This window comes from Nesoenas mayeri (assembly GCF_963082525.1).
Source record: "Nesoenas mayeri genome assembly, chromosome: 22".
Classification (NCBI taxonomy): Eukaryota; Metazoa; Chordata; class Aves; order Columbiformes; family Columbidae; genus Nesoenas; species Nesoenas mayeri.
In genome coordinates this window covers 6902055-6924318 of record NC_137572.1, presented here as the reverse complement: position 1 = coordinate 6924318, position 22264 = coordinate 6902055, and the positions used below count along the sequence as shown (strand labels likewise).

The following is a 22264-nucleotide window of genomic DNA, read 5'->3' as shown; positions in this document are numbered from 1 at the left end:
GAGGGTTCCACCTGCGAGGCGGCGCTGGGGAGGCTGTGAGAAGCAGCCTTTGTTCTGGGACCAGCATGAAAACACATCCCAGCCCAGATCGTCTCTCCCTGCACGCCAATAGGATCTGGGTCGGGAGGACAGGAAGCGAGCTTTGTTCCAGCCAGCAAGAAACGCGCTTATCACACAGACTCACGCAGAAGGTTTTCGACTTTGCAGACCTACATGTGGTAAAACAAAGAGCGTTTGCTGTTTACCTCAGAGCCACGATACTGGCTTTACAAGAGCCTGCTCGGGTGCCCCCACCGCGCTCCTCGTGTTTGGACAAGCACGTTGGCGCTGACGACGGTGTCAACGGTGACTCACGCGAACAAGCCGGGGCACCACGCGAACCCCGAGCTGCTGACTTAGGGCTCGGGATGCAAATCGGGCAGGAAGAGGCGCTTCCCCGAGGGCCGAGACACCAGCGCTGGTCACCGTGCTGGGCACAGCGGGACGCGGCCCACGCCGGGCTGCTCCGGCCATGGCACACGGCGGCGCTGCCCACGGAGCGGCCGTCGTCGAGCCTGTGTGCACATCCATCAAACGGGACTGCAATCCACGGCTGGGGAAAGACCGGCATCTACAGCAGGTCAGTTCTAGTGCTAGGAGCCCAAAGAGTAGAAAAGGTAAAGCCGAATGGTAAAATGCAATGCTAGAAACAGCAAAACGCTACTTCAGCGGCGGTTCTGGCCTTCGGGACACAAGCAAAGACAGAAGGAAAAAGGAAATTTTAAAACATATTCTCGCTGTCGTAGCACTTTTACAGTTGTACTTTGAACACCGGTGCTGTGCAAAACTGACACCCCGGCTGCACCTTGGTTGCCTGCTCTCCAGCGGGCCGGTGGCAAAGGACGGCTGGCCCAGCGCCGCGTCCCCGCAGCCCAGCGCCGCGTCCCCGCCAGCCGGTGGGGCAGGACAGCCAGCCCAGCGCCGCGTCCCCGCCAGCCGGTGGCACTCCTCCAGCCACCAGCACTTCTGTCTCATCGAGCATGTGAGAGTCACAATCCATGACGAGCCCGGCAGTAATTGCCGTATCAATTTCGACACTCCTCTGGCCAGAGCAATGCCTGTAACTGTAAACCATAAAGCTTTTAATATCCCGCCCAATGATGAAGACAACTCGCGCGCAGCAGCACCGCGGCAGCATCCTTGGGAGCAGGGAGAGCTGTGCTGAGCGCCGCTGGGGACAGAGCAGGGACAGCTTTCTGCGTCACTGACCATGGCCGTGCTGCTCAAGCCTTTTCTCGCTGACCTCACTGAAGGGGTCAAACTGCTGGAACGCACGGAATGAGAAGAGAGCCGAACAAGCCCACGGCCTGCGATGAGAACGTGACTGGGTGAAGCACAACCCAGGGACTGTTACATGTCCAAGAGAAAGAGCCGAAGAACGAGCCGCTGACCTGGGCGCTATAGGGCAGCGTTACACCCGCGCCCTGATTCACAACCAGTCAGCAAGGAATGGCGAACCCCGAGTGTGCGCCTGGCCCTGCTCCGTTCCGTGGGAGGTTCTGGGGCCGCCCGGGACCTCCGGCCCGTCCGTGCCCGAGCGCAGCGCAGCTCTCCCCGCACACGCGGGCGAGCATGGGGCTATTTTTAAGCACGACGTGTCAGTTCCACTGGGTGTGGGAGTTTGTTTGTGTGGGTTAGTGTGATTCGACTACTTTGAAACTTGGCTGAAGCCACATAATTCCCTTTTGATGGAACCCCTTTGATGGCCATTTAACAGAGAGGGTGAGGTTTAGCCTCAGCTATGGAGAACTTGGGGCCAGTTACTAGAAAAAGAGACATAATGACTAATAATGAATCAGCCTTCAGCGGTTTCTTCATTTAAGTGTTAATGTGGCATATGAAACTCCTGGACTGGGATCAGCAGAAAGGCCCTGTCTGTAATAACGAGTACAATGGCTTAACTAGAGGCCTTCCAAATTGCTCCACTCAAACCTGAGCATGCTCCAAAGGGAGACACTTGAGCTGGTTTACCTCTCGCATGAGTACACGCAGCTGAAGGCAGCGCCGTGCAGACCACGGTGGGACTGACAGACAACGGCAGGACCGACAGACACATAAGAGAAGACACAGTTCACATCAGAACCTCTTCAGATGGGGAAAACTTCCACGACAGGCTGTGACTTCAGCTCCGCTGGCAGCACTGGAGCAGGTTCCGAACGCGTTATTTCCCGGAGGAAGCGCACGGTCGTACGATCACCTGGAGAGGGGTGAGCTGCTGGGGCCAGCGCATTCCCACAGCAATTGCTCGAGGCTGATAACGACGAGGGGAAAAGGAGTTTAGCTGCAGCTTCTCTGTGAGAACAGCCGATACCCGAGGAGCCCAGTCTCCCAGCAACACGCTGCCATTTCCTTATTTCCTTCTAACACGATTCCTCCTTCAAACACAGATGAGAACACGGGCTCTAGAAACGCTAATTAGGCCCCCAAAGCATCCACCAAACCTTTGTGAGACACCTGCCAAGCAAAGAGACAGCGATCCCCACCAGTGTCACGCTTGCTCCTCTTCCCGCTCCTGTCAGCAGCGGCTTCTCCTCCTCACAGGGGCCATTTCTGCCCCTGCCCAAAGGTGCCGGCCCCGCTGCCCGGCGTTCCCCACGCTGCCAAGCAGCGCCACAGCGCCGGCACCGCAAGCGCCTGGGAGGGACGGACACTGGGAGGCAGCCAGGTGGAGGAAACACAACAGATGGACCCACCTCAGCCCCGGTGAACTGAGAGCTCCAGGGCTGAGCAGCAGCTCCCGCTTCCCTCGGCTGTTGCAGAGCAGCGGCCCTGCCCAGAGGGGCTGCGGGGCCAGAGGAGCCCCAGCCCCGTTGCTGCCCTGCAGGAACCACCGTGGCCAGCCGGCTCTCCTGGCCCCGACGCTACGTTAACCAGAAGCAGCCTGCTCTCAAATTTAATCACGCTCTTGCATTCATCTCTCGGTAATCGCACGTTGTCTCCTACAGCAAGGAAGATGTAATGAAACGTATAATGTCGGTACTTCCGCCTGCAGTTGATACAGTTTATGCCTCTGTGAGGTTTAAGAAATATTCCCTCTTACCCCCACTGTGGCAACCATGCTTAGCCAAAGGCCGTTCCTAGCTTTTAGGCTTTTACTAAATGTCCCCTCCAAATGAGAGCTAAAATACAACTGTGCTGCACACAGGCGATGAGCACACAGCCGTGTGAGCAGAACAGATGAATTAGCCATCCACAACTATCAGCCTTTCTACGGCCACGAGAAACAAGCAGCACGGACTCATCTACCAACGAAATGCTCAATTCGTGCAGCGCAAGGGTTTAAACTCACGGGATGAGGGAAGTTTAACATTTGCAGTCAGGAAAAAACAAGGCATTAAAAACCAACTCCAGTGACCAAACAGAGCTGGAATTCTAATGAAGTCACTTGGATGACTTATAAATGCAAATTGTGTGGAAAACAATCCATTCAGTAGGTCACTTGGAAGATGTGTAGAACAGAAACAAGCAAGGGTTTCTGGCAAAAGGTGACGGGAGGGGAGAGATGCAGCAAGACACCCACAGGCGCCCAGTTATCCCAGTCAGAGGGGCAGCCCCAGTTCCCGTCCAGCCATCAGAACACATCACAGAGCATGGATTCCAGCTCTGCACGACCAGGGGCTGCACGTGAACTGCTGCCTCGGTTCATACAGAATTTGCCAACTGCTCTATTTCCTCAGTTCCAGCACAGACAATCATGAATACAGGCCTCCTGCCCTTTAGGGTGATTAACATTCCCCTTCGTTAGTGTCCCCAACACCGCTGACCCACATTCAACTCGTGAAATGCAGTTCCATGTGAAGGGCAGCGTTCTGTGTGAGCAATCCGTGCCAGGCACACACAGCACACGCTCTCCTCTGTAAATAAACGCGGCCCTCCATTTCCACGCAGCCAGCAAACCCCGCTCCTTCCGCCCGAGAACAGGCACTGAGATACTCTCTGCTTCTCTTTTTTAGGGAAAAGGGGACGCAAGGCAGGAATGCTCAAGCTGTTATCCTCAGATGTCATGTCAAAGCCTGCTTGACCTGGGAAACGTCCATACGAATGGAAAACAGACTCCAATACCTCATCGATAGACTGCGGAGCAGCAAAGAACTCAAGTCTTCATAGTCATTAACCGCGCTTTCTGGAAAAGGTCTCAAAAGCCAGGGTACAATGGATTTCAAAGCTTTCGCAGATGCTGGTGCTGGAATGTGTTCCGAGCGCGGTTCCCGAGGAGGGGCGGCGATGGCAGCACAGCTGTCGTGGCAGGGGACGCGCCGGGGCTCCGTGTGCGCGGGGTCCAGGGCTGTGTTTGAGGGCTGCCCGCTCCTGCGCAGCTCCTCCGGGAACACAGCCCCGCCGCACGGGCTGCGCGCGTGTGCTTCGGGCCAAACGGCTATTTCACATCACTAAATGGGGTCGTTTCGCCACAGCTTTACTTGCTTCTAAGTCATTTCCATAAGTCAAACCTTTAAAAGTACTACCCTGATGAAGGCACACTTCCAGTAGCATTGTTTTGTATTGCCATTCAAAAAAACCTTTCCCTACAGATTCGCCATTTGACATCAGCACCTCCCGAGTCCCAGAGCTGGAACCAGAGCTCCCCTGCCCTTCCCCAGCGCTGTCCCAGCAAAGGAGAAGCACCAAAACAACAATGCACAGGGTTCGCAAGCCACAGCCAACCCGTCTGCTTGCACTGCTGCTCGTGGGCTGGGGTTTGGATGGGAACCTGAGCTCAGCAGTAAGAAAGCGCCCAGGCGGAGTCCCGGCGCCGCGCTCCCCCGGCCGGCACCGCGAGCAGGCGGCGGCTGCGCCAGCGCAGGTACGAGCATGCGGAGCTCCGAGGGATCACAGCCCGCCAGGAAAGAGCTGCCCAAAGCCAACGAAACACCCTCACTCACTGCACAGCTCTGGAAATGAGGGGAGAGCGCTACTCAGCAAAGCGCGAGTCTTTCAGGCTTGGCATCCTCTTCCATCTCTGGGAAACAATGTGTAGAATGCAGCCTGAGTCCTACCAACGTTGAACAGGATTTCCAGACAAAAATCTGTGTACGTTTTGCTCTTCTTCAGAAAAACCAACTATTCCCACACGAAAGAGACTCTGCTTTAGCAAACTTTGGAGTCAGCACCGCTCACAAGAAACCTCGGCTCAACAAGGGAGGCTGAAAACAGCAACGCAACTTGAAGCTACAGGAGCGACTGATGTCTACTCAAGAGGATCAGCCTCCTGCACGTGAAGCGTCTGAACTTCTCAGCCCTGCTTCTGTCAGCAAAGTTCAGCTTTAGAATGGGGACAACAGCGGCCAGAGCCCGCACAACGCAGCGGCAGCACTGGAAGGCACCGAAACTGCCATCAGCACCCAAAGTGACCCGGCTCTGAGGAGGGGACGAGGCCAGGATTTGGGAATAGTCCCTGAAACTGACTGTCTTAGTTCCACGGGCAAAAAGCCGGAGTTCCCACAAACCAAAGGAACCGGCGTTTGTACCACTGTTGCCATATAATGTCACTCTGGACACAAGACACCCAAAGCTCCTTCCCGGCCCCCGTGCGGCCCCACGGCAGCGCGGCCCGGCGGGGTCTCCTCACGGCGGCCCCGGGCTCAGCCGCTCCCGGGACAGCGCGGCGCCGCCAGCACCGGCACACGGCCCCCACGGCCGCTGTCACAGCGGTGCTGCCGCGCTCCGGGGCCGGAGCAGCCGCGGCCCTGCCCCGGGGACCCCGGAGCCGCTCCCGGCCCGGCCGGGCCCCGCGCTCCGCCCCGCGGAGCTCCAGGCCCATGCGGAGCGCTGCTCCCGCGGGCTGGCGGCGCTGCCTCCCGGCACACGGCTGCCGCTCACCGGGGCCCGGCTGCCCCGCCAGAGCCGCGGTCGCACACGCAGCCGGGCACCGCGCGACCCGGCGGGAGGGGCTGCGGAGGCCGCGGGCCCGGCGCCGCTGACACCGCCCGGCGCTGCCCCGCTCACCCCCGCGGCTCCGGCCCGGCTGCAGCCCCACAGGCCGCGGGCAGCCCGGCGGGCCCGGCCCGCTCCCCCGCGGGCTCGGAGCCGGCCCGGCGCCGCGGGGGGGTCGCTCCCATTTCGGCCGGGCCGCGGCGGGGGGACGGGCCCGCGGGCCGGCCCTCACCTTGGCGCGGGTCACCAGGTGCGTGGCCAGCTTGACGACGGCGAAGTTGCCCTTGCCGATGGTGCGCTCGATCTCGTAGTAGCCGATGCGCGCGGGCCCGGGCGGGCGCGGGGGCGGCGGGGCCGGGGGCAGGCGCGGGGCCGGGGGGGGCGCCGCTCCGCTCGCCGCCGCTGCAGCCGCCGCCGCCATCTTGTCGCGAGGAGCGAACCCCCCCCGCGGGGCTGCGGCACCGCGTGAGCTCAGCGGGGGGGGCGGGCGGCTGCCATGGCAACCGGGAGGCGGGGCCGTGACGCCAGCGCCGCCGTGACGCACCCGCGCGTGCGGGGTTGGGGGGGGAGGGCGCCCCCAAGCGGCGGGAGGGAGGCGCGAGACCGCCGGGAACACGCGATCCGGGCGCCGCTGAACCCCCAGGTGCTCCGGGCACCGGCGAGGTGACGTCACGCCTTGTTCCTGACGTCCTTCCGGGAGCCGCCCACCCCGGCCGCCTCGGGCCCTTCCCCGGGGTTTGCGGAGGACGGGACAGCCCCCCCCCCCCCCCAGCGCAGGCCCCGGTGCGCCTCACCTCGCCTCCCGGGCGGGAGAATTACGTCACGGGCGGGAGAATGACGTCATCGCGAGCTGACCGCCGCCGAGCGCCGCCTAGGGGCCAGCGCGGCCGCTGCGCTGGGCGGGACCTCCGGCAGGGCGGCCGGAAGCGGCGCGGAGGGCGAACAGCGGTTGGCTGGCGGCGGGAGAATTACGTCACGGGCGGGAGAATGACGTCATCGCGAGCTGACCGCCGCCGAGCGCCGCCTAGGGGCCAGCGCGGCCGCTGCGCTGGGCGGGACCTCCGGCAGGGCGGCCGGAAGCGGCGCGGAGGGCGAACAGCGGTTGGCTGGCGGCGGCGCCGGAAGCGGAAGCTGAGGCGGCGCAGGCGCGGTGGGAGCCGGGCCGAGGGAGGGAGGTGCCCGCCATGGAGTCGCGGGGGGAGCCGCAGCCGCCGTGAGTGCGCGGGCCGGGGCTGCGGCCTCCGCCAGAGCGGCCCCCGCGGAGCTGCCGCCGGGCCCCGCGGGACGGCCGGCGAGACCCGCGCGGAGCGGCGGGCGCGGAGCAGCCGGTGCTTATGAGCGCGGCCCCGCCCTGGTCGCCGCCCCGGTGCGGCCGTTTCCGGCGGGGCGGGAGGAGGGCGCGGCTGTCACCGCGGCCCCGGGCAGCTGTGCGGCCGGGCCGGGCCCCGCGCCGCGTTCTGCCCGCTCCGATCCTGCGCGTCGGGGCTGCGCGGTCCCTGCGGCCGGATCATCCCGCCCGCGGGGCTCAGACGCCGGCAGCGGTCTCGCTGCGCTAATAGCGGCCGATCCCCCGCCCGCGGGCGCCGCTCGCCGTGTCAGCGCAGCCCGGCGGGGCCGCGCGGCGGCATCGCGGAACGAGCCGCTCCGTGTGTCCGCCGTTTGTCACCCCTGCGCGGGCGCAGGACCCGCTGCACAGCCGGTCTGCCCCTCCTGCGGGCATAACGCGCTCGGTTGGCAGAAGCCGGCACGCACCGCAGCGGCGTGCGCTGCCCCGCGAGCGCCGGGCGGGTCCCTCCGCAGCCTTTCCCCGGTGCTGAAAGCGGCTTCTCTGGAACGTTGTTTCCGCAGGAACAGGATGAACCAGGGAGATTCCAACCCCGCCGCGGTTCCCCACGCCGCCGAGGACGTGCAGGGGGACGGCAGGTGGATGTCGCAGGTGAGGCGGGGGAGCGCGCGGGCTGGTTTCTGTGCTGGGAGCTGTCGGATGGAGCCGCACGGCTCCTGTGTGCCCAGGCTGCCCGTTCCGGCGGCTCTGCTGCCCCACAGCTGTCGGGTTACCTGCCTGTGGCCGCCTTGTCGCACTGAAGTGAGGCAGAAATCTGCACTGTGGGAACTGCCCTTGGAAACCATCTCAGAGAGCGCTGCGGTTGGGGCGCCAGCCAGGAGCAGCTGCCAGCCCCTTTGTTAAACACAGCACAAAGCTCCCCCGCGCGCGTCCCTGTCTGTCCCAGCAGAGGGACCGCGAGGACTGCCGGGCTCACCTCGCTGCTTCTCTTTCACAGCACAACAGGTTTGTCTCAGACTGCAAAGACAAGGAGCCTGACGTGCTGTTCGTGGGTGACTCCATGGTGCAGCTGCTGCAGCAGTACGAGGTACGGCAGGAGAGCAGGGGCGGGCAGAGCCGTTGGGCTGGTTCTTTAACCCAGTAACTGATGGTCGTGTGTGGTACTGCCAGTTTCTGCCCTTCTGATTTTTGGGCCTTTTCTTTTGTTGTCCTCGAAGACCTCACTTGTCTGCGTAGGCTCTTTCTTGCACGGTCAGGACGCTGCTCTGAAATAGCGACTTGATTTCTGATTGCAGATCTGGCGAGAGCTCTTCTCACCGCTTCACGCCTTGAATTTTGGGATCGATGGAGACACCACAGGACACGTTCTATGGAGGCTGAAGAACGGAGAACTGGAGAACATCAAACCGAAGGTATAAGCAGAAAACCAAACCAGGCAGCCCTGTGCTGACTTAAAAAGCGCCCAAATGGTGCAGAACTGAGTGAAATCAACAACTTACAGTCTTTTGAAAGTAGAAAGCGGAGCTGTCTGGTTGTCTCTGCCCCTGAGGTGCTCACGCTGTACTGTATAGATTATACATTACCCTGTGTGACGAGTGTCGGCTCCTGCGGGTGTGTCTCTGGGGGCTCAGCACCAGGCTGGGCTCAGACGTCCCCAGGCTGGCCGAAAAGCTGCAGCAGCCCTGGCCAGCACAGGAGCTCGCAGGATGCTGTTCAGAGATGAGCATTCCTGGCAGCTGAAGGCCTCTTCCAGTCTGGGTTTAGCCTTAAGCCCGGCTCTTCCTGCAGCTTGCTGGCTGCAGATGGTACTTGTACAGGGTTTTCAGGGTCGGTAATGCTATTGCAGCTCGTCCTGAAAAAGCCACAAATATTTTTTCTCCTTGTAGGTCATCGTTGTTTGGGTTGGAACAAATAATCACGGAAACACAGCAGAAGAAGTAGCAGGTGGGATCGAGGCTATTGTGCGCCTGATAAACACCCAGCAGCCACAGGCCAAAGTGATTGTGCTGGTACGTCCCTGGGAGTGCCGGGAAAACAAGCTGCTCGGGGAGCCCCGTGTGCTCTGCGAGCCAGGGAGCGACGGGTCGTTCGGGGGAGGGCGGTCGCTTATCTGCCTGTTGGGAAGCCGGGCGGTGGCATTCACGTTGCTGCTGAAGGCTCCTCCAAAGAGCACAACTGATATGTTAGGGGAAAAACAACCAGAAAGAGGAAAAGCGAGCAGGTCTGCGCCAGTTGTGCTGGTGGCTCATCTGCCTCTCTCGGCTGCATTTCAAATTGGGTCTGACTGGACAAAGCCTGATTCACAGGATGAGTTCCTCTTGTCGCCACCATCTGAGAAGCTGAGAGGCACCATTGTTAGGCCAGCAAAGTCACCTGAAGCTCTTTTTTGCCTCCTTCTTGTGCCAGGGCTTGCTACCTCGTGGAGAGAAGCCCAACCCGCTGCGGCAGAAGAACGCCAAGGTGAACCACCTGCTCAAAGCCTCGCTCCCCAAACTGCCCAACGTGCAGCTGCTGGACGTGGACGCCGGCTTCGTGCACTCCGACGGCACCATCTCCTACCACGACATGTTCGATTTCCTGCACCTGACGGGAGGGGGCTATGCCAAGATCTGCAAACCACTCCACGAACTGATCATGCAGCTGCTGGAGGAGACCCCCGAGGAGAAGCGAGCCGCCCTGGCCTGAGCCACCGCGCCCGCGGGAGCAGCAGCGTCCAGCCCATCCGATCAGTTCTGTCACTGGCACTACAGAATCCTTCTTTCTTAAAGCACTTTCCATTGTAGAATGTTGCCGGATGTTCGTACCTAGTGTTTTGAGGGGGAAGGCTCACGTTTAACTGGTCTTGTACCTGCGGGGGCCGGCTCGGTTGGTTTTATTGCAGGAGGAAACTAGATGAAGAAGAGTTTTACTTTTAAACCATTCCTCATTTAAAGCGAGAACAGGACTGTCACCCTGTGCCCCTCTCGTTGCTCCGTGGTTGTCTAGAAGCCCGTAGCCACCTGCGCCAGCCCCGCACGGCTCCGGGCGCCGGTCCCGGCTGGGGGCTGTGCTCAGTGTATTAGCCTGTCAACATGAATCACATTCCACTTGCAAAAGCCAGAACGGATGCATTTTTCCAAACTCGGTCCCACCTTTTAAAGTTTTGTTTTTGTTTTGTTTTGTTTGTTCTTTCAGTTTTGTTTTTTCTGTTTCTGGGGGGTTTTAAGCGATTCCTGTTCCTTTCTCACTCCTTTCTGAAGCAGCATGAAACTGGAGTTCAGAAATGTAAAGAACCAAACGGTCAACCCGACTCGTGTGACACTCCCAGGTGCTTCTTCTCGTGCTTTTTTCACCGTCCCTCCCACGTAGCGTCCCAGGGCGGTCTCGGTGCGGTGCTGCTGCCTGGCCTGTTCTCTGCTCCTCCGTGTGTTGTGTCGCTGGCTTTTAACAGTTGCTCGGGTTAGGATTTTAACGATCCGGTGAACGCTGCACAAGGCAGTGGCGCCCTCGCTGCTCCGGACCGGCCGCGTGTCCCCGCCGGGTCCCGGGGGCTCTGTGCAGAGCTGCTCCCTCTTCTGCTTTGGTTTATTTGGTTTTTTAAGTATGACTGTTACATCCGTGTTTTCTAAAGGAAGCCCGTATGAATAGCCCCTGTGTGCAAGGCCTAAGTCATTCTGAAGCTTTACAGATTCCAAGCTGTATATTTCTTTATCGCTTCTCTTTTACTTGTATAAACATTTTATTTGAGCAGCTCCAGCCTCCTATGGTAGAAAGTGAAGTCATGGCGCAGCTTTTCCTCTGTTCCCGGCTGTGGGCAGCGGAGCCGGCGGGGCGGGCTGTGACCAGGGGGATTTTGGTTTGGTGTTTGGTTCTGAGGGCTGGTTGGAGTCTAGTAACGGTGACAGCAGAACAGCCGTTTGTTTAGAAGCGCCAGGCTCTCTTTTTCAGAAAGAAACCCGTTTGGATCTGAAAGGCAGAGCCCTAGATGGTGACTGTGCTTGCAAATAAAACACTTTTAAGCAAAGTCTGTTCCTCTTGGCTTACCTGCCGGAGTGGGAGCTCGGTGGCACCACGGCAGGTCCCGGCAGGTAAATCGGAGGGGAACGGGCAGCCCGTTAGCGACGTCTCGAGTTCCGGAGGGTGCTGAGGTGTCCGAGTTCTCGCGGCGCTGCGGTCCGGGCTGCTGTATATAGTGTCTGTCCTTTCTGGAGCAAAGGGTGCTGGTGTTTTGCGCAGTCCGTGCCCTGTCCCCGCTGCATCCCCCTTCCCGTAGATGTGATCGTAGCAGATTTCTGCCTGGCTTGCATGCGTAGTGTGTGTTTTGTGTCCTGTGTGCGTGATCCACACACAGATGAAGGACGCGGGAGGCTCTGGAGTGCCGCGGTAGAGCAGTGAGCGCGGTCCCGCCCGCTGCTTGGCTGCGGAGCTGCGGGGTGGCTGTAAGGGAGCGTTGCTCACACGTCCGATCCGATGCTGGGCAGCTTGGGGCAAGGGAGAGTGGAAAATAAATGTTAAAAACATGCTGCAGTGGAGCGTTCCCAGGGAAAGGACTTTCCGCCCCAGCACACCCTTCCTGCTCCCCGTGAGCTTGGCAGGTCTGTAGGCTGGTGTGCTGGTTAATCTCCGCATCCCTGCTTCCCTCCGCGGCACTTGGCTCCACAGATGCTCACCAGGAGCGCGCTGTGCGGTAAAAGCTCTGATGTCCCAGCTCGGCCCGCGCAGCCGGGGTTGCTGCGCAAAGGCCACCCCGAGCAGCACGGGAGGTTTGACGGGTTTCCAAGCCAGTGGCCACGCTCGGTGCTCGGTTCGGCGCTTGGTTCGGTGCTCGGTTTGGTGCTCACAGCCCTTTTCCGCTCTCAAAACTGTCCTCAAGGCTGACAGCCCTGCAAGAGACAGCGGGGACTAGTTCCCCTCTGCTCACGCTTCGGCTCTGCTTGTCGCTGCTAAGAGCCTGTCCCGCTCGCAATGCGAGGCTGAGCGAGTACCAAAAACCAAGCGCCTGGCCGCAAGACGTGGAGAAAAGCGTCGGTGCTGGTCTGGGTGAGCGCTGTTCCCTGGGGCTGGGCCAGCCGGAGCCGTGCCACCGTTCGGGCTGCTCCCCTGCTCCACAACCCGCCCGCATTTCACAGCTCCCTGCCAGTTTCACTCTAGCGCAGCACAGAGGAAAGCAAACCAAAAGGTGTGAAAGGACAGCAAGAGGCTTGTCACTCACCGGGGACAGGAGGTGACCGCAGGAAAGCTGCACGAGGGGCAGCCTCCCCGCGCTGCCCCCCTGGCCTGCACGCCGCCCGGGACACACAAATGTCATCCTGCTTTGGCAAAAATGCATCGGCTGGTAGAGCTCGCTCTGTTAGTGCGTGTTTCGATATAAATGTCAGTGTTTCACCCACCGTGTTGCAGCGTGTGTGTGTGTGCGCCCAGGCGCCGTGTCCCCACCCCACTCTCCGTGACTCTGTGTTTTGTTTCTGGAACCGCCCGCGCCGGTGCGTTCCCTCGGGGGTGTCGGCAGCCGCGCTCAGCCGCGCCCCCTCCTCGTGTGGTTCTGTTCCTGCCCCTCTCTGTCGGGGGTCTGGTCGCTTTTCCTCTCCTTTCAGCACACAGAGGTCAGTCCTGTTCCCAGCGCTGCCAGCTTGGTGCTGCGGGTGCAGGGAGCTGGGCTGCGGCCCCCGGCAGGACCGCGGCCTGGAGGTGGCCGCTTGCTCGGTGATTTGACCCAAACGGGGAACGCACATCAGCACGCAGTCCCGCTCACAGCCGGCCCGGCGGGCGATCCGCGCGTTCCAGGCGCAGCTCTGCTTCCAGCTCCCGCATGGGCGTCCGTCTGTCCCCCAGCAAGTCGTCCCATCTGCTGTCAGCGCCACCGCCCGCAGCCTGCAAACCATGTGCAGACTGAGAAGAGCTTTGGGCTCCTCGCTCAGAGGACCTGTAGAAATAAAGTGCACAATAGCAGCAGCGCTCCTGTCTCCGTACGTTTCTCCCGCAGCGAGCCGGGGAAAGCGGGGGGCAGAGGTTTGGGTGCCAGTTCAAGCCCAGAAAATGGCTTTCTATAATGTGGGGCTGAGCTATTTTGGCGCAGCATTTAAACCCCAAAACCCAATCACAGACACACCAAATGTGATGTAAAGGCCATAAAGCCCTCAGAGCGAGGACTGTCAGCGGGAGGCTGGTTGCCAGCTGGGGCTGTTTGCGGGAGATGGACTCTAAAATGCCGCGCAGCATCATGACTACACCCCAATGAACCAAGTCCTGGAGAAGCTTCCAGTTCCTTCCAATTACTTCAGCCCCTGGCAATGAAAGGTGTGCGAGCCGGGGGGAGGCTGGGGGGACCCCGCGCAGAAATGCGGATGGGAGAAGGGAAATGGGAAAGGAAAGCAGGGGCTCCCCCTATGGGGTCCTGAATCGGGCAGAGGCTCCCCTGGGAGACGGAGCTTCCCCTGGGGGTGCCCTGTGGGGCAGGGGCTCCCCCTCCGGGCTGTCCCCGGGGCCGGTCCCCACGGAACGGGGCTCCTGGGGGGGCCGGTTCCCCTGGGCAGGGGCCGCCCGGTCCCCGCCCGCCGCCGCGTCACTTCCCCGGGCTGGTCCTTTAACGTGTGACGGGCGTGACGTCACCGCCGGTCCGTGTTTACAGCCGCCTCCGGACCGGGGACATCGAAAGTAGCGACACCGGGCACCAGGATCCGGCCCCGGGCGGCGGCGGCAGCACCGGCACCGCCCGCGGCCACCGGCCCCGCAGCGCCCGCCCGCCCGGCGGCGCCATCAGCGGCAGCGGGAGCGGGAGCGGCACCGGCGGCACCGGCGGCACCGCGGCTGCCATGGGGCGGGCAGCCCGGGCGCGCCCCGGCTGAGTGCCCCGTCCGTCCGTCAGCCCGTCCGCCCGTCCGCCCGTCTGGCCGTCCCGCCCCGCGGACCTTGGCCGGCGCGGAGCGAGCGGCGGGCGCGGCCGGGGATGCTGGCGGGATGCCGGGCAGCGGGGCGGCCGCGCTGGCCTGGGCGCTGCTGGCCCTGCCGCCCGCCCTGTCACTGGCCCTGTCCCTGTCCCTGCCCCTGCCCCGGGGGGACCGGCAGGTGAGGGAGAAGGAAGCTCTCTTCAACACCACCTACACCGACTGGGTGGACGCCGACCTGCTCAACATCTACGCCTTCAACCACAGCGTCCGGAGGAACAGGGTGAGCCGGCGGGGCGGCCAGAGCGGCCGCTGCCCGCGTCTCTGCGGGATCCCCTTCCCCGGGTCCCCCAGAGCCGGGGCTTTGGGGTGCGTGGAGGGAACGGTGTCACCGTGCAGTGACATGCGTCCTCTGCCACGAGGGCCGAGCAAAGTCCAGGCGCTGTGGACGAGCCCGCGGCAGCGGGTCCTGCTTGGCCAACGCCTGTCTTCCCGCTGTCCCGCAGACAGAGGGGGTGCGCGTGTCCGTGAACGTCCTCTCCGACCACAAGGACCTGCCCATCCTCTTCGTGGTGCGGCAGAAGGAGGCGGTGGTCTCCTTCCAGGTGCCGCTCATCCTCCGGGGTCTGTGAGTACCGGTGGTGGCTGCTGCCCTGCGCGGCCGAGCCGCGGGAGCGCCGGGCGGGGTCCCGGGGGCAGCGGGCACAGCGCAGCTCTGCACACCCAGGTACCAGCGCAAGTACGCGTACCAGGAGGTGAGCCGCACGCTGTGCCAGCCCCAGACCAAGGCGGAGGTGGAGACCCAGCACTTCTACGTGGACGTCTCCACACTGTCCCAAAACGCCTCCTACCAGCTGCGGGTCACGCGCGTGGAGAACTTCGTGCTGCGGTGAGGGCCGCCCTGCGCCCCGGCCCCCGGCCCTGCCCGCTGCCCGCGGGGCCGCCCTCACCTCACGGCCTTCCCCGTGCTCTCTGCAGGACGGACGAAAGGTTCAGCTTCAACGCCACGGCCGCGCAGCCGCAGGTGAGCAGGGGCCGGCATGGGACAGGGTCTGCACCCAGGGTCAGCGCAGGGAGGACAGCACGGCCGCCACGGCACTGATGGCCCTTTCCCCCCAGTATTTCAAGTATGAGTTCCCTGAGGGAGTGGACTCGGTGATCGTGAAGGTGACGTCGGCCATGGCCTTCCCATGCTCTGTCATCTCCATCCAGGACATCCTGGTAGGTTTGGGTGGCGGGGTCTCCTGCCCGGGGAGCCCGCGGTGCGTGGTGGGGCTGACGGCCCCTCGTCCCCACAGTGCCCTGTCTACGACTTGGACAACAACGTGGCCTTCATCGGGATGTACCAGACCATGACGAAGAAGGCGGCCATCACGGTGCAGGTGGGCACGGGCTGTGCTGCGGGTCCATGCCGTGGGGTTGTGCCACTGCCGGGACCCCCGGCTGGGCTGCGCTCACCCCCGTCTCTCTCCCATCTGGATGGGCGCTGCAGAAGAAGGATTTCCCCAGCAACAGCTTCTACGTGGTGGTGGTGGTGAAGACAGAGGATGAGGCGTGTGGGGGACCTCTGCCCTACTACCCCCTTGCCAAAAATGCCTCCCCAGGTATGCCCAGGGGGCCAGGGGACGCACCCACCCATGCGTGACCCCGCCACCGTGGGTTGTGTGCTGGGGACGGGGTGAGGAGTGGCACCCATAGAGGGCTGACCCCCCCACCTCCTTGCAGATGAGCCCATGGATCAGCACAACCGGCAGAAGATGCTGGAGGTGATGGTGTCACCCGCCATAACCTGTAAGCCTGGGAGGGGCCGCTGGGGGCCGGGGAGCGCCTGGCTGTGCAGGGGACCCTGTGGCAGCTCCCTGGGGCTGCCACCCCTCTGAGGGCTCGTCCCGGCTCTGTGCAGCGGACGCCTACGTGAGCAGCATGCTCTTCTGCCTCGGCATCTTCCTCTCCTTCTACGTCCTCACGCTGGTCATCGCCTGCTGGGAGAGCTGCCGGTGAGTGCCCGGTGTCACGCCGGCCGGCCGGTCCCCTGCGGGCGCTGAGCCGTGGGTGCCGTCCCGTCCCGTCCCCCGCGCTGCTCACGGCCGCTTCCCTCGGCAGGCACAAGAAGAGGAAGGGGCTCCTGGCAGCCATGGACTCGCCCAGCCTGGACACGGGTGAGCGGGCGGCAGCTGCGGACGGCAGCGCTCGGGGGCTCTGCCTGGGGGATTCCGGGTCATTTTTGCCCTCTCAAGCCCGTGGCAAAGCCCTCGGTTGTGCGGGAGCTCCTCACCGTCCCCCTGAGCCCCGCTTGTGCCCAGCTCCCTGGGGACAAACCCCGCTGCCAGGGGACAGGGACAGCCCGGGGCTCGGTGTCCTGGCTCTGGGGTGCGCGGGGGCTTGGCCGTCTCACCAGCTCTGTCTCTCTCTCCACGCCTTTCCCGGGACTCCCAGCATCTCTCCTGGGTAGGTGCCGGTGTCCGCTCTGTCCCCGGCTGCGATCCCGCTGCCGTGCCGGGGCCGGGGCGCGGGCGCTGCTCTGTGCCGAGCGGCCGTGCGGCCCCGAGCTGGGGGTGCCGCGGGACGAGGGGACCCTCCTGTCTCGCAGGGCATGGGCGCAGCATCCCCGACGCCTTCCTGGGCCACTCTCCCTATGACAGCTATGGCTATGGCTCCTTCGGTGAGTGCCACATCCCATCCCTCGCGGCCCGGCGCTGGGCGGGCGGCCATGCCCACCCCGCCTGCCCGTCCTTGCAGGGAACGGCTCCTCCAGCAGCGCCGAGGGCGTCACGGACAGCGTGGGCTCGGCCGATGTTCCCTATGGCTACGCGGGTGAGTCGTGGGGCTGCGATGCGGTGGCCAGCGCAGCCACAGCCCCGCCGAGCCGGCAAACCTGGGCAGTGCCGGGCTGTCCCGATGGCACCGCACTGCCAGCACCATTGTGGCTCTGTCCCCTCCACCTCCTGGCACCCTGGGGTGCCAGCCCCCCGTGCACGCGCAGCAGGGTGCCCACCGGCACCGCTGGGACGGCCGCACGCCGGGACCCCGCGGCGCTGGCGCTGGCGCTGCTGTGGTGACTCTGGCTTTCCTCTGAAGGGCAGGAGCAGTTCAAGCGGCGCACGCCCTGCACCCCGCCGAGGCCGCTCAGCATCGCCATGGGTAGATGCCGCTACCGGGCGGGGACGGGCCAATCAAGCCAAAATCTGCCCTGCCCCGCGCTTGTGCCCGAGCGCTGAGCACCTCTGCTCCCTCCCGCCCCTGTGCAGCCGGGGCAGCCCCCCCACGGGCAGGACATCATCCTCCTGGCCCCCCCACCGACCCCAGCCAGGCAGGATAATGGGGGACAAGGGCGTGGGGCGGTGGCCCCCGCGTGGGCAGGGACAGTGCAGGGCTCTGCGTGGAGCTGGCGAGGAGGCGGCTGAGCGGTTAATTGGGGTGATTGGGGTCCCGCGGGGTGGGGGGCTCGGCGTGGGCTCCGCTGATCCTCTGACTCGGGTGCAGGGGAGCGGTCGCTGGAGAACGTGGCCGGGCGGCCGCGCCTGGACTCGCTCAGCTCCATCGAGGAGGACGACTACGACACGCTGGCCGACATCGACTACGACAAGAACGTCATCCGCACCAAGGTGCGTCCCTCCCCGGCCCCGGCCGCAGCTGCTCCCGCCAGCCGGGCCAGCCCCAAACGCGCCTCTCCTTCCTGCAGAAATACCTCTGCGTGGCCGACCTGGCCCGCAAGGACAAGCGGGTGCTGCGGAAGAAGTACCAGATCTACTTCTGGTGAGTGGGGGCGGTGGGGAGGGGGACGCAGGGCATTGTCCCACCCTGGGACCCCTGACATCCCTGCCGGTCCCAGGAACATCGCCACCATCGCCGTCTTCTACGCCCTCCCCGTCATCCAGCTCGTCATCACCTACCAGACGGTAAGTGGCAGCAGGGGGGCTCCCGGGATGAGCCAGCCATGATGGGGACACGCCAGCGCCCCAGGTGTCCCCCTGTGTCCCCACATCCCCATCTCCTGCGCACAGGTGGTGAACGTCACCGGCAACCAGGACATCTGCTACTACAACTTTCTGTGCGCCCACCCACTGGGGAACCTCAGGTGGGTTCAGGGGGGCCGGTGGGCACCTGGGGGCACCCTGAGGAGGGAGAGGGCTCCACAGCACCCACCGCCCGGCTGGTCCCCCCGCAGCGCCTTCAACAACATCCTCAGCAACCTGGGCTACGTCCTGCTGGGCTTGCTCTTCCTCCTCATCATCCTCCAGCGGGAGATCAACTACAACCGGGCGCTCATGCGCAATGACACCCACGCCCTGGTAAGGGATGGGCAGCCGCGGGGATGCACCCTGGGGGGAGCAGGGACGCCTAGGACCCCCATTTTCCCCCATTGCCCCCTGCAGGAGTGTGGCATCCCCAAGCACTTTGGGCTGTTCTACGCCATGGGCACGGCGCTGATGATGGAGGGGCTGCTCAGCGCCTGCTACCACGTCTGCCCCAACTACACCAACTTCCAGTTTGGTGAGTGGCCCTGGCCCCCCCAGTGCGCATCGGGGCCGCCCCTGCCCCACTCACCGCCTCCCCCCACAGACACCTCCTTCATGTACATGATCGCGGGGCTCTGCATGCTGAAGCTCTACCAGAAGCGTCACCCGGACATCAACGCCAGCGCCTACAGTGCCTACGCCTGCCTGGCCCTCGTCATCTTCTTCTCGGTGGTCGGCGTGGTGAGTGTGGTGGTGCCGATGGAGGGGGCGGCTGGCGGCCCCCGCAGCCCGCTACCCGCCTCCCCGCCTGCCCCGCAGGTCTTCGGCAAGGGGAACACGGCTTTCTGGATCGTCTTCTCCGTCATCCACATCGTGGCCACGCTGCTGCTGAGCACCCAGCTCTACTACATGGGCCGCTGGAAGCTGGGTGAGTGAGGACACCGCTGGGGGGGACAGCGCGGTGCCCCCTCGGTGTGACCGCTGCTGTCCCCGCAGACTCGGGCATCCTGCGGCGCATCCTGCACGTGCTGTACACGGACTGCGTGCGGCAGTGCAGCGGGCCCATGTACGTGGTGAGTGCTGGTGCCGCGGAGCCCCCCCCCGGCAGCGCTGCGCCCCCCCCCCCCGCCCCTCACAGCCCCCCTCCCCTGTGCAGGATCGAATGGTGCTCCTGGTCATGGGGAACATCATCAACTGGTCGCTGTAAGTGCAGAGCCGGACCCCACGCTGCCCCCCAGCCCAGCGCTCCCGTCCCTGCTGTCCCCCCGCCATGGCACGGCCCCCCCTGAGGGGCTGAGCATGACAGGTCTCCAGCTGCGGCCGCCCCAGCGTCCCCATGCGCTGCCCGATCTCCCAGCATGTCTGGGAACAGTGGGGTGCGTGGGGACCGTCCCCCAGGCTGCGCTGACCCCGCTGCCTGTCCCTGCCCCCCCAGCGCTGCCTACGGCCTCATTGTCCGCCCCAATGACTTCGCTTCCTACCTGCTGGCCATTGGCATCTGCAACCTGCTCCTCTACTTCGCCTTCTACATCATCATGAAGGTGCGAGCTGAGAGCCCACCGTCTGGCTGTGCGGGTGCTGGGTGCCTGGCGGGGAGGGCAGGGACAAGAATGGGACAGGGACAGGGACAGGGACAGGGACAGGGACAGGGACAGCCCTGCCAGCCCTGCCCACACGCTGCCCCGGGTCTGTCCCACAGCTCCGCAGCGGCGAGCGCATCCAGCTCATCCCCCTGCTCTGCATCATCAGCACCTCGGTGGTCTGGGGCTTCGCCCTCTTCTTCTTCTTCCAGGGCCTCAGCACCTGGCAGGTGAGCGGGAGGGCGGCGCAGGGGGCAGGGGGGTGGCCGCCAGCCAGCGCGGTGACAGCCACTCCTGTCCTGACAGAAAACGCCGGCCGAGTCCCGGGAGCACAACCGCGACTGCATCCTGCTCGACTTCTTTGACGACCACGACATCTGGCACTTCCTCTCCTCCATCGCCATGTTCGGCTCCTTCCTGGTGGGTGCCGCTGGCCCTGTCTCCCTGCAGCCCCCGCTCCGCACAGCCCCCCTCACCGCAGCCCCCCTCACCGCAGCCCCCTCCCTGGCTCCGCAGGTGCTGCTGACACTGGACGATGACCTGGACTGCGTCCAGCGGGACAAGATCTACGTGTTCTAGGAACCTGCAGCCGCGCTGCCCTGGGACTGTGCCAAACGCGTGGCTGCAGCCCCTGGGAGGAAGGGGGGACCCGCCGGGCAGCGTGTGCCCCTGGGGAGGGATGCTCGTGCTGGGGGTCCCGCCGGCCGCTCCGTCCCCCTCCCCCTGGCCGGATCCCTCCCCGGTGCTGCGTGCCCGTCCCCGAGCTCATCGTAGCGCGCAACGGGGCTGGGCAGCCTCCGGGAACCCGTCCTCGGTGGCAAGTGACACTGGAAAAGGTGCTGCTGCTGCTCCGTGTGCCCGCGGCGTGGGGCCCGGGCGAGCTCCGTGCCAACAGCCCCGCGCCCCCCAGCCCGCGGGTGCGGGTCTCTCTTCAGTGCCTGAGTCGAGCCGGCGGGCGGGGGGTGCGCGGGGCGGTGGTGGCCGAGGCCCGCGGGGGTCGCGGGAGGGTGTCCCAGCGAGGCCCCCGCCTGCTCCCCGCGGGCAGCCGGGAAGGGACTCGCATTAAAGTGTCTGCACTTTGCCCCCGCCTGCCGCCTCCTGCCTGGGCAGTGGGAGCGGGGGCGCCGAGGGCCCTGGGGGTCCCTGGGGTGGTGGGCTCTGCCGTGCCGTGCGTCTCAGCCGCGCTCTGCTGGGGCAGCGGCTCCTCCTGCCCCCGGGACCCGGCGAGAGGGAAGGTGCGGTGGGGACCGGGAGCGCAGCTGCCGCCCCGGGGCTACCGGGGCTTCTGTGGGGCTGGCAGCCCCGGGAGGGGCAGAGATGGCCGGGGAAGTCCCGCTCCGCGGGCAGCAAAGGGGCCGGGGCTCCCCGGGGCTCCCCAGGCGGGTGCCAGCGCTGGGCAGAGGCCCGCGGGGGTGCCCGCCGCCCCGGCGGTGAGCGCACGGGGAAACCAGCCATGAAGTCAGGGCACAAGCCCTCGGCGTGGCCGCGGCCGGGCGAGCGCTTGGCTATAAAAGGACTTTAGCGCCGCGGCCCCCGGCCCCGCTTCCTCCCCGGCGCGGCCCCGCGGGGCGCAGGCACGCGGGGAATGCTCGGGCACGGGCCGGACCCGCCGATTTTCGGAGTCTTTCCCCAAATATGGTGCCTGGGCCGCGGTCCCGGCGCGCAGCGGGGCTGGCGGGGCCCGGGGGGGAGGGCTGGGGGTGGCGGCCCCGGCCGCGCTGACATCACTGTCCCAGCGCCGGCCTTTTAGCGCAGGGGCGGCCCCCAAAGTGTGCAGAGAGTGAGTGAGTCCCGCTCCGAGCATCGCCCCGCGCTCCCCAGCAGCCGCTGTGAGTCCCGCTGCGGGGGGGGCATCGCTGGGACAGCTGCGGGATGGGGACGCTGGACCTGGGATGGGGACTCTGGACCTGGGATGGGGACGCTGGAGCTGGGATGGGGATGCTGCTCCGGGATGTGCTCCCTGGCCGGGGATGCTGCTCCTGGGGACGCTGCTCCCGGGAGCAGAGCTGCTCCGGGGCTGGGGACACGCCCGGGCTGCGGCGGGCGCACGTTGTCGCTGGGGCTGTGGGTGGGCGGCTGCGGCTCATCCCCGCGGGGCCGGGGCTCGGTGCGAGACTCGGGGCTGTGCGGGGGCTCCAGCCTGTGCTGGCCCCTTTTGCCCTGTGACTCGCCGAAGACAGGACACGGGCACAGGGCTGGCGGCTCCAGGGGCAGCTGGTGGCCAGCGGGCATGACGAGTGGCCAAGGGAGCTGTGACCAGCGAGGCCGGGGGCTGCGCGTGTCCCCCTGTGCCACACCGGGCCAGGGCACAGGGCACGAGCTGGCTGGGGCATTGCTGGACATGCCTGGCAGTGCTGGGGACCTGGCGTGGGCTGCCCGTGGGCTCAGGGGTGAACCACGGGGCGCAGGGGTGCCCCTGCATCCCTGGCAGCATCAGGGTGAGCGTGCCCTGCTGCTCTGAGCTGTGCCAGGTCTCAGGGCCCACCCGGCAGACGCCAGGCGCATCTGCCCGCTGTGGATTTGGGGACCAGGTGCACGGGTCCCGGATGGCACAGCCGCGCTGGCTCTGAGGGCTGCCTGCCGGCTCCCACTGCCTCTCCCTCCTGCCATCCTCCTGCCATCCTCCTGCCATCCTCCTGCCATCCTCCGGCGCTGCCCGCAGCCAGC

At 64.7% G+C, this 22264-nt stretch overlaps 3 protein-coding genes across 20 annotated transcripts in view; 2 read left to right on the top strand and 1 right to left on the bottom strand.

The window, feature by feature from the left end:
- The window catches only part of SIK3 (SIK family kinase 3), a 51902-nt gene extending 45075 nt beyond the window's left edge, over window positions 1-6827 (bottom strand). For 4 of the 5 annotated variants that reach the window (XM_080357885.1, XM_080357887.1, XM_080357886.1 and 1 more), the window contains exon 1: window positions 6143-6370. In XM_080357885.1, the coding sequence (XP_080214011.1) occupies window positions 6143-6331 (189 nt within the window). In that variant the 5' untranslated portion in view covers window positions 6332-6370. Of the gene's footprint in view, window positions 1-6142; window positions 6371-6704 lie in introns of those variants that run through there. The other variant, XM_080357889.1, reaches the window with a different exon arrangement.
- Window positions 6716-10352, top strand: PAFAH1B2 (platelet activating factor acetylhydrolase 1b catalytic subunit 2). Of its 2 annotated transcripts, none has more exons than XM_080357890.1 (6): window positions 6716-7238; window positions 7759-7846; window positions 8193-8282; window positions 8491-8607; window positions 9082-9204; window positions 9602-10352. In XM_080357890.1, exons 1-6 carry the CDS (start codon window positions 6745-6747, stop codon window positions 9878-9880), a joined length of 1191 nt encoding a protein of 396 aa, XP_080214016.1. In that variant the 5' UTR covers window positions 6716-6744; the 3' UTR covers window positions 9881-10352. The 2 variants fall into 2 exon arrangements, with proteins under 2 accessions (XP_080214016.1, XP_080214017.1); XM_080357891.1 differs by having other exon boundaries at window positions 7073-7123.
- A 3457-nt stretch (window positions 10353-13809) lies between these two features.
- On the top strand, window positions 13810-20672 carry SIDT2 (SID1 transmembrane family member 2). Of its 13 annotated transcripts, none has more exons than XM_080358027.1 (26): window positions 13810-14341; window positions 14565-14686; window positions 14786-14947; window positions 15037-15082; window positions 15178-15279; window positions 15357-15440; window positions 15551-15662; window positions 15784-15849; window positions 15962-16055; window positions 16162-16217; window positions 16649-16720; window positions 16798-16872; window positions 17542-17663; window positions 17741-17814; window positions 17891-17957; window positions 18063-18136; window positions 18227-18350; window positions 18435-18552; window positions 18666-18758; window positions 18837-18945; window positions 19014-19083; window positions 19174-19220; window positions 19453-19558; window positions 19717-19827; window positions 19904-20017; window positions 20114-20672. In XM_080358027.1, exons 1-26 carry the CDS (start codon window positions 14132-14134, stop codon window positions 20174-20176), a joined length of 2493 nt encoding a protein of 830 aa, XP_080214153.1. In that variant the 5' UTR covers window positions 13810-14131; the 3' UTR covers window positions 20177-20672. The 13 variants fall into 13 exon arrangements, 6 of the variants coding, with proteins under 6 accessions (XP_080214153.1, XP_080214152.1, XP_080214157.1 ...); XM_080358026.1 differs by having other exon boundaries at window positions 18622-18758; window positions 19014-19090; XR_013923164.1 differs by lacking the exon at window positions 19453-19558 and having other exon boundaries at window positions 18622-18758.
- The last annotated feature ends 1592 nt before the right edge of the window (window positions 20673-22264 follow it).

Coding starts and splice junctions, on each gene's coding strand:
- PAFAH1B2 (XM_080357890.1), top strand. CDS start 6,745: ATGACGTCATCGCGAGCTGACCGCCGCCGAGCGCCGCCTAGGGGCCAG. Junction 7,847..8,192: donor ACGGCAGGTGGATGTCGCAG/GTGAGGCGGGGG, acceptor TCTCTTTCACAG/CACAACAGGTTTGTCTCAGA. Junction 9,205..9,601: donor AGGCCAAAGTGATTGTGCTG/GTACGTCCCTGG, acceptor TTCTTGTGCCAG/GGCTTGCTACCTCGTGGAGA.
- SIDT2 (XM_080358026.1), top strand. CDS start 14,132: ATGCCGGGCAGCGGGGCGGCCGCGCTGGCCTGGGCGCTGCTGGCCCTG. Junction 15,280..15,356: donor TCTCCATCCAGGACATCCTG/GTAGGTTTGGGT, acceptor TCGTCCCCACAG/TGCCCTGTCTACGACTTGGA. Junction 19,091..19,173: donor GCAGCGGGCCCATGTACGTG/GTGAGTGCTGGT, acceptor TCCCCTGTGCAG/GATCGAATGGTGCTCCTGGT.